Source organism: Brassica oleracea, chromosome C6, assembly GCF_000695525.1.
Source record: "Brassica oleracea var. oleracea cultivar TO1000 chromosome C6, BOL, whole genome shotgun sequence".
NCBI classification, from domain to species: Eukaryota; Viridiplantae; Streptophyta; class Magnoliopsida; order Brassicales; family Brassicaceae; genus Brassica; species Brassica oleracea.
This window is the reverse complement of record NC_027753.1, coordinates 31776038-31786272: the sequence shown is the minus strand read 5'-3', so window position 1 is coordinate 31786272 and position 10235 is coordinate 31776038. Positions and strand designations below refer to the sequence as shown.

Here is a 10235-nt window from a genome sequence, read left to right as displayed (position 1 = left end):
TATAGTATCACCTTCAAGTGGTCGCACAATCTATATACCATTTTCTTCTTCCCATCACATACCTTTTCATATTTAAATTTTGGAGTTATTAAATAAATTTTGAATAAATTGATCGAATACACAATTTGAAGATTGATTTAAGAAACATTAACCATATACAAACGGAGTCGCGGCTCAAAACTGTGCATGAAAAATTTTTAAAAGCGCTCAACTCTATTAAAAAAATTCATTCAAGAATAAAAATAACCATTCGTTAATTTATATAAGTATATATATGCTAGTTATATGTTTAATATGAGACACATAAATTTCCTTGAGAAAATATATAGTATTTAAACTATTATGTAAGTTATAAACTGATAAAATATGATATGGCAAGTTTAAATTCGAAAATTTATTTTTAAGTTTTTATTAAATTTCATTCTATATACATTTCATGTTTTATTTCTTGTATAGGAATTGAAATTTGTAGATTATTTTCCCAAATGGAGTCATGTCTTACCTCATAACCATCCCTATATAAAAGTTTATAAAATTAAAAAGATAAAATTACATTCTTAAGCATCCTACATCACGAAATAAAAAATATATAAAATCTGAAACTCTTTCCTTTAATCTTATAGAGAGAGAGATATATAGATATATACTTTAAATCATTTCTAGATTGATCAAATGTTAGAGTGTACTTTTGGTTTTTGTAGTAAATTGATATACAACCACCAAATTTTATGTTGCTGACAAAAAAAAAAATTCATTAAAAATGTTCGGTAGTTTTTAATTTAAATAATTACATAACTTTTTAGTGTGTTCATTTGTATACTACAGGAATCCTAATTTAATTCTTTATAAAGTATAAGCCTAAGCAGTTAATAACTTCAGCAAAAAATGTAACTTAACACATGTTAATGATAAAAACGTCAAAAGCAAAATTCATTAGTCGAACATAAATGTTAAATATTGATTATTCGTATCTATAAATAGGGCAAGCCTCGTTTATTCAAATAACATCAGAAATTTAAAAACTTATTTCTTTCTCTAACTTGAGAAAAGTTAAACAGTAAATCCTCAAACACATAACAACCATGGCGAAGCTTAACTTTATTATGTTGTCATTTGTTGTCCTAGTTGTGGCGAATACATGTGTACCTTCATTAGCTGTAGAAGAAAATGAGCCAAAAAAATTATGGGATCAATGTGTTGTTAAAATTAGTCCAAACTGTGCACTCAAGATCATTTCTCAAGTTTTTGGAGATGGAATTGTATCAATTCCTTGTTGCAAGGAGCTTGTTCAAGAAGGCAAAGAGTGTCATGACACACTTGTCAAATATATCGCTGATAGACCTAGTTTAATCGGAAACGAATCCAAATATTTACAGAAAAGAGATGAATTATGGGCTCATTGTGTGTCTGTTTCAATAGCGGTATCACCTGCTTAATTATTATTTAACCTAATAATATGGGATTTTATAAAAATTATTTGTATTTGCATACAAATTCAAAATTAATCTTTAATATATTCATGTGAGATTTTTATTTTTCGTTTTGTGTTGTTTGTTTTCTTTTTTCATTACTTTATTCCCTTTTCTCAGTTTTAGGTGCCAAATAAAAAGGTCTAGTCCCAAATAAAAAAAAATTAATATTTAAAAATATTTAAATACTCACAGTTTTTTATGAACTAAAATGGCGGAATATCAAAATTAACACTAATTTGTAATCTTAAAATATAGCATTTCGCGAATCCACAAGACCGCAACAAACTTACTCCATTTATAGTATCACTAGCACGTGGTTGCACAATCTATATATCATTTTCTTTATTCCATCACATATGTTTTCATATTTAATTTTTTGAGTTATTACATATATTTTGAAGAAATTGATTGAAAATACAATTTAAAAATTGATTAATAAAAATTAACTAAATACAAGCGGAGTTGCACCTCAAAACTGTGCCATGAAACATTTTTAAAAGGACTCAAATCGATTAAAAAAATTTATTCAAGAGTAAAAATAACCATTCGTTAATTTATGTAAGTAAAAAAAATTCATGATAAAATGAAAAGGGACTTTTTTCGTAAAAAGGCTTTCAAAAATGAAAAGGGACTTGAACCACGTCTAACTAGTGAAACTCCATGTCACTCCTTTTATGAGTGATAGATGAGTCCTTTTGTTTAATACAATTACGAAACATATTATAAGACATGAATATTTATATATTTGTTGAATCTGGATTTGGCGTATTCAAAAATAACAAAAAGCCAGCAGTGGGTTTAATAGAATACAAGTATAATTTCTATAAATTAATATCCGATAAATTAATAATCTCTATAAATTAATAATTTTTACTGGTCCCAACTTGGATCAGTTCAAAATTTGACACAAATCGATCAAATAATAAGATAATATTTTTTAAAAAAAAAGTCCTATGTAAATATATGGTCCCATTAAAATTATAAATTAATAATTTTTATATATACATATTTTATATAAGTAAGAACTTATTATTATATTGTTTGTGTTTATATTCACAATGAAATTATCTTTATATTTTCTTAACACTTAATATATTTTTGATGAGATTTAGTAATATTATATATAAAAGCACATTTAAGTTCTATGCAATATATATTATACCCACGAAATAATGTAATAAAATTAATATAAATGTCAAATTTTTAAAAAATAACAATTAATGTCTATACACTAAAATTAAATATTTTTCTTATCTTATAATAAATATATTTTAAAATAGAATATCTAAATATGGAAACTTTTTTAAATTAATATATCTATAAATTAATAAAATTTCAAAGTCTCAACAGTATTAATTTATAGAGGTTCTACTGTATCACGTTGATGAGGTCAGAAATCGGCAATTAGGTTTTTGGAGAATCGATAATTGGCATAAGAAGAAAATTTGTTTTATTTACGGTAGTGGAATCATTATAAAGGGTGCTACATATATAACTAATATTTATATATATTCGCTTTTCAGTTTGTTCCGGTTCAGTTTGTTATTTCAGCTATAGAAACATAGAAATCGTTTGGTATTTGAGAAATTCGGTCCATTTGTAGCTTTTGTTATTTTAGTTTGATTCAGGTTCCGATTTTTGGTCCTGGTAAAATACTAAAACTTAATACCTATTTTATTTGTGCGATGGGGAAGACAGAGACAAAGATTGTGAAGGTAAATCAGACGTCTGTAACAGAGATTTCGATGACTCGAAAGAGGAAGCAAAACTCTATCAACTGATGTTGTGAATCTATTTGATTGTTTAGGCGTTGAAGAAAAGAGAGTAAAATTAAAGAGAAAAGAGAGATAAAGTAATATTTTAAACATTTTAGTTAGTTAAGTTAAATATGTTTGAAAAAGTGTTCCTTCCGATGAATATGTTTTAACAGCGTGTAATTATAAAGTGTCAATGTGCATGTGTAATTATTTCAAGAAGCAAACTATGTCACCAGATACTAATTTAACCCAATATTGAAATCTGTTGTTTATTGCAGAAGCTAAATTAGTATTTTATTAACAAACAAAAAAGTTAGTAGTGCCGTGGTCAATTTATAAAAGATATTAGCAGATCCAAACAAAAGAGACAGGCATGTGAAGATGAATCCAATGCCAACCTCTCTGCCTCACTGTCATTACCATTTCCACAAACTAAAAGAGTACACACGTCATGTTTGTTTTTTTTTTTTAACCCAACTTAATTTCATTCAGATTTAACTTGTTTGGTTACAATAACATGAGAGAATGTGACATCCTCTTTCATTAAAAGCATAAACAACACAAATAAAAAAAGCTAAGTAGGATAATTCTTCAAAAGAAGATGATAACAACGAAATCAAAACTAAGCTTGATTGCGTCGATAAGGCTTTCACGATGAAGTCGGATAGCTGAAAGATAGTCACAAATAACATTGAGAGCCAGTTCTCACCTACGAGAAAAACCATAGTAGACTCGATTGCATCTTTTGGCCACGTACAGACCGCCACACAAGATGACAAAACGGTGAAGAAGCTGGAACTATACCTCGATAATGAAACCGAGAAAACATCTCCTTTCATGGAAAGAAGGAATGATGGTAAAAGACACTTCTCACGAGAGAAGGATGGTGAAATCGAGTCCCAAACCGGTGCACCCACCGGTGAATTCATCCCAAAGGAGAGATATGGTAATATGCATTGAAAGGAGATTCCAGTGAACCCACCGGAAATCTCTATAAGTTTAACCCAAACAGCCAAGCCCATTGTAATATGAATCGCATCTTCTTTCTTGAATTTGGGCTTTATCAAACTGAACTTTGGGCTGGCAAATTTGGTAGCTTCGATGGGCCAAGCCCAAACGTAATTGAAATCCATCCCACTACCCACAAACTGCTCGGAGCGAGACGCGTCGGATCTTGGCTATTCGACGGTGCCGTGGAAGAGGTCACCAGAGAAGCTTTGTCGAAGATGAACAGTATAGCCGTTTAGGAGGATCCACGCAGAGGAGGAGAGCACCACTTTAGGAGATGAGTAGAGTGAAGAACCACCGACAAAATTCGGATCTAATCTCGTGGAGCTTTTGGATCTGGTGCCTGAACACTGGAGAGGAGCAAACCGTGGTGTGATAATAGGCTCAAGCCTTCCCGAAGAAAGAAAGGAAAAGCTCTTCAAATGAAATCTCTGCTCCAAAGATATATGAAAGCACGGGACAAAGTTGATAACGTAACCTGTCCGACGGCAGCCAGAGGGAGGTTCATCGGGAACTGTCCCTAAGAACCGGAACACAGCGGTGGTGAGAGAACCCTCCCGACTCGTCGCTGGAGGAGAGGCCATCTGAGGAAGAGAGACCGCCGGAAGATCTGAGACGAAGAGTCCTCGGCTTCGTCGTTGAATCCGTAGGAGTCTTTCTCCTTCGATTAACCAACAGAAGCGATGTAGTGACAAACAAAACAGGATGCGAGACAGAGCCATGAAGATGAGAGCTAGCAGCACGCCGGATATAGTACCCCGCGCCGACGAGAAACCGCTTCGCCGGCGCCGGATAAACTGGATCTTGGAGAGACCTCGAAGTTAGTGCCTGAGAGAGTTCGCCCTTTGGTTCAACGAGTATTTCCTTCTGTTACTTGAACACACGTCATGTTTGTTTAACTCAACAAAACAAACAGCAATAATATTACGAAACCCAAAACCCTAAGGTTACTTGCATAACAAGAAACATGAAAGAATTGTTAAGTGAGAAGTGAAGAAAGAGGAAGAACACACACAAATATACAGAAGAAAACAAACAAATTTGGGATTTGTGAAGAATTCTCATTTCATCAACGTCCATCTACGGAAGTGAAAGACTCTGCGAATCCGTAAGGTCTAGAGGGAATACTCATCTGCGTGTTACCCAAGCTAGGTAAAAGCGACGAAGTAGATGATTCAAGATCACTTCTTCCTTCATAAGCTTGCCATTTCTTAAGAGCTTGAGGCAAAGACATGTCCAGATCGATTCCGTATATGTCCTCTGGATTCTGATCAGCAGGTTTCCATAGCTCGACGAGTGAGGACAGAATGTTGACAGCGTGTCCCATGTCTGGTCTCTGGTAAGGCTCACGGGCACAGCAATGGCCTGCCAGCTCAGCAACGGTGTGAACGCTGGCCAGGGTTTCTTCGTCGAGGTCTATTGTCGGGTCGATTGCTTTCTTGAATGATGATTCCTTGTTGATGAACATTCGTTTGAACCAGGAGACCAAGTGAATGCTCTCTTCTGGTTGCGATTCATCTAGAGATTTCCTTCCTGTTATTAGTTCCATCAGAATCACCCCGAAGCTGTACACATCGACCTTTGTGGTCACTCGACCCGTAACTGCAACAAACAATATCACAATCATCAAAATGAATAGAATTAAATCGAATGTGCAAAGTATCTAACTAACTAACCTGCATATTCGGGTGCCAAGTAACCAAATGTTCCAGCAATTCTAGTCTCAATAGACCCTTTCCCTTCAGGTGCAAGACGAACGAGTCCAAAGTCCGCAACCTTAGCCCTCATATCATCGCCGAGAAGAATGTTTGACGGTTTAAGATCTCTATGAATGAAGCTCTGATGAGCTAATCCGTGAAGATACTCCACACCTCTCGCCACATCCAACGCTAAAGTCAATCTTTGTTTCCACAAGAGAGGCTTAAGCCCTTCCTCCGACCACTCAAACAGATGCCTACTCAAAGTCCCTTGAGGCATATACTCGTACACAAGCAACTTCTCGTTCCCATCCAGACAATAACCGAGAAGCGTAACCAAATGGCGATGCCTAACTTTGGTCAAAACCGCAATCTCAGACTTGAATTCCGCAAAACCTTTGCCAGCAATCACTCCGTTGTCCATCCTCTTAACTGCAATCTTTGTTCCATCGTGCAATTCGCCTTTGTAAACAACACCGAAACCTCCTTGTCCCAGAATGTTATCTTGGCTGAAGTTGTTAGTCACCGAACGAAGCACTTGGATTGAGATCAGCATGTTTCCCGCTTCCACCATTTGGATATTATCTCCCACCTCGCTCGTACCGGGAAGCGTGTAGGTGTCGCTTATGCCTCCGACGCTTACGCTTGAACCCGCCACTGTAATTTTAACGTTCTCATTGTCAGAGCCAGAGTGTCTCGGATGAACAACAACTGCATTCGAGCTCTCGCCCCTTGTGAACCGCTTTTGCCTCTTCTTGTACAAGCAGAAAACCAATAAACCGATCAAGAAGATCATTAATAGTCCACCGAGCACAGAAACAATAACGATTCCTATAAAACCCGAAGACGTTTTCACTCTCCCATCACTTAAGCCTGAACCAGAACCACCACCAGAAGGTGAAGAAGAGCCAGGAGGAGATAAAGAGCTTTTATCTTTTCCGATGTCCGGATTGCCATTAGTATTCACAACCACATTGCTTTTGAAAGCAGGAACCTTCCCAAAAAGATGGTTACTCGAAACGTCCAGCGTTTTGAGGTTAGGTAACGTTGTGAGCTCATGAGGAATGGTACCGGTAAGGTTGTTGATTCCGAGAATGATTCTTTGAAGCGATTTGATGGAGCCAAACTCAGGAGAAATCGTCCCGGTTAGCCCCATTTTCTCAAGATTAATAACGGTAATGTTCCCATTGCTACAAGTGATCCCAATCCAGTTAGTACAAGGATCGTTTCCTATCCAACTCTCAGCTAGCCTCAGTGGATTATCCACTGAGCTAGCGATCGTAAGCAAAGACTTCACTCTAGGATCACACTCGCCTGGAGTAGGCAAGCAAAAGCTATTGGTATCTTTCTCCAAATCGACGGAGACGGAGGCTTTAAACTCAGGGACCGGTCCTTGAAGATGATTGTTAGTCAAGTTCACAGCCTTCAATGAGTCAAGACTCATCAAAGAAGCGGGAACCGGACCGGTGAACGAGTTATCCCTCAAGCTCAAGCTCTCAAGCTCTTGCAGACCGGAGAAATCGGGAAGAAGACCGGAGAGCGAATTGGAATGAAGCCAGACCTCTCTTAAACCGGTCATGTTCCGAAGAACATCGATCGAACCGGTTAGTTTCTGACCGTTGAGCCATAACGACTGAATCTGAGAGCCGGACAACCCCAACGGCAACTCACCTTCTAACTTATTAAAAGCCAAATGCAAAATAGACAAACCGGGAAACTCATCCGGTCCGAGAAAACCAGGTAACGTACCGGAGACATTAGCCGAGTTGGCGGAGAAGTTCTGAAGAGCAGAGGCGTTTCTCAAGCTCTCGGGGATCTCCCAAGACGCGAAAGGGTTGTTGTCCACGTCGACAGATTGCAACGAAGTTAAGCCTTGGAAGATGTCGCTGGGGATCGAGTCGAAGTGGTTGTTGCTTAGCATCAAGACTTGTAAGGAAGACAAGCCGCTTAGAGTAGGGATGGGACCAGAGATGTTGTTCCACTGCAGCTCGAGCCTCTCGAGCTCTGTTAACGAACGAATATCGGGAGAGAGTGTACCTTGGAGACCCGAATGCCCGATTTGGATCCGGGTCACCCGTTTGGTGCCTGTGCAAACGACGTGGGTCCATTTGCACGGGTCCGGGTCGGACCATCCGAAAGATGAAGGTGGGTTTAGGCTTTTCTTGAGTGAAAGCATAGCTGATGCGTCTCCATCTGAATCAGCTTTGGAGAACTTAAGAAGACAGAGGAGGAGGAGAAGAAAGGGAAACTTAAGAAAGGCTCTGTGTTTCTTCATAGCTTACTTAGAGATTGGAAAAGAGAGAGAGAGATTGAGGTGAAGCTTTGGTTATGATTGTGGAGAAAAGAAAGTGGAAATGGGAAGATGGGCCATTGGGAGAGGAGGAAGAAGAAGAAGATGGAACTCTGAAGCAGAAGCCAAGGAGGTTGCACATGGGATGTCTGCCCCACAAAGCCGATGACAGTTTGGTAACAGATTAGATACATCAGAATTATTATTTTATTTTATTTCTATTTCTATTTTTTTATTTTATTAGAATTTTTGAATTATCATAGGACTGAGATAACGTTATTTGAAATAAAGAGGTCATAGTTTGAAATCTTGACTACGTAGTGGGTTGATGTCAAATGCTTCACACAAACGATATGGAGAACTAGAAAAGCAAAAAAAAAAATAAACGTTACATCAAGTTTTCTTCTTCATAATGGCAAAATGTTTATTCTTTTAGCTTTAAATAAGTTATTATAAAGTAGATAATATGCACTACTTATTAGCAAAAGTTCAGAATTACAGAATTACAAAATTATAAATAGGTAGAAGCTTATTTTACGCACCAGTTTTTTTTTGTAAATGGCAAATTGTTTTATTCATGTGTTTTAAACAAATAACAGGTAACCTAAATTGGTGATATACTATTTCACACAATTTTATATTTATTTGATTTAATAAGGAGCAAAAATGTATAGTTTTGTTATTTTGTCATTAAAAATAACACTGCCTAATCAACCATTGGTAAAAATGTACAGTTTTAGTTAACTTGTTATAAAGTATAAAATAAGTAAAAAATTGTTGTAACTTGTAAGTCCTAATTTGGACTAAAGTTACAAAAAAAAAAGGTCCTAATTTGGACTTTAATCAAGATATTCATTTCCCCCAAGAAGTATAATACTTTTGCCAGTTAACCACTCCGAACCCTTTATCTCTTTTTGTGTACATAAATGAGGATAATCAATGTCTCTAAAGGATAGCAATAAACAAATTTCTTTAAGCTTTACAGGCTCGTAGTTACTCGTATATCTTTTCTTTTATCCGTGTCTTATAGAGTATAAGCTATTTGATCCACCGATTAAAGCAATATGACAAAAAAAAATTATTAGTTAAATTATTATATCATAATTTCATTAATATCTATATGTAAACAAATATTATAATTTGTATATTAATCATTTCTTTAGAACTTATTATTAATGAGTATATTAATTAAAATTTTCGTTCAGTAATTATTATTACAACTAAATCTTTAATTTTGAAAAAACTCCGAAAAGAAAAAAATCTCTTTTTTTTATAGACTAGGTTTACGTACTCCATTGTTGAAGTATTATTTAAAACTAAAAAAGAGTTGTTTATTTCTAGTAAACGATTATATTATATTAACTATCGTCGAATGTTCATGATATAATAAATTAATATTTTAATACATTTAGTTTAATATACTGATATTCAGAATTTGTTAGTGGAGTTAAATTGGTCTACAGAGTCTTGATGTAAATTTTTATTATATATAATACTAGATAAATATATATATATATTTTTTAAAAAGAATTGTATAAGGATATATAAAAGAGAGAAAGACAAAAATAGCATTAAATAAGACAAAAATAGCATTAAATCAAGTTTATGTTCTTAAATTAGCACTTAAGGTCAAAAGTCACAAAAATAGCACTTAATGTTTTATCAAAAGTCACAAATTTAAGGTTTAGAGTTAAAGGGTGGGGTTTAGGATTTAGGGTTTAGGGTTTAGGGTTTAGAGTTTAGGGTTTAGGGTTTAGATTTTAAGGTTTAGGGTTTAGGGTTTAGAGTTTAGGGTTTATGGTTTAGAGTTTAGGGTTTAGGGTTTATGGTTTAGGGTTTAGGATTTAGAGTTTAAGGTTTAGGGTTTAGAGTTGAGAAATGAGGTTTTGGGGATAAGATTTCAAATTTTGAAAAATAAAAAAATTAAAATTTTCAAAGGATAAATTTAGAAATGTGCTATTTTTGTCATTTTGGTTTTTGAGTGCTATTTTTGTGATATAAACTTAGAAAT

General features: G+C 35.0%; 2 protein-coding genes across 2 annotated transcripts; one reads left to right on the top strand and one right to left on the bottom strand.

Moving 5' to 3' along the window:
- Positions 1–996: 996 nt before the first annotated feature.
- LOC106298012 lies at positions 997–1436 on the top strand. Its single transcript, XM_013734117.1, has one exon. It carries the CDS (start codon positions 1083–1085, stop codon positions 1434–1436), a length of 354 nt encoding a protein of 117 aa, XP_013589571.1. The 5' UTR covers positions 997–1082.
- Positions 1437–5142: 3706 nt separating this feature from the next.
- LOC106299827 (receptor protein kinase TMK1) lies at positions 5143–8379 on the bottom strand. Its single transcript, XM_013735831.1, has 2 exons — positions 5914–8379; positions 5143–5839 (listed from the first exon to the last, which is right to left on the bottom strand). The coding sequence occupies exons 1-2, from the start codon at positions 8207–8209 to the stop codon at positions 5307–5309; spliced, it is 2829 nt and encodes a 942-aa protein (XP_013591285.1). The 5' UTR covers positions 8210–8379; the 3' UTR covers positions 5143–5306.
- Between the last annotated feature and the right edge of the window lie 1856 nt (positions 8380–10235).

Excerpts from the sequence above, each read along its gene's own strand:
- LOC106298012 (XM_013734117.1), top strand. The coding sequence starts at position 1,083 with ATGGCGAAGCTTAACTTTATTATGTTGTCATTTGTTGTCCTAGTTGTG.
- LOC106299827 (XM_013735831.1), bottom strand. The coding sequence starts at position 8,209 with ATGAAGAAACACAGAGCCTTTCTTAAGTTTCCCTTTCTTCTCCTCCTC. Across the intron at positions 5,840-5,913 it reads CTTGGCACCCGAATATGCAG|TTACGGGTCGAGTGACCACA; the intron begins GTTAGTTAGTTA and ends TGTTTGTTGCAG.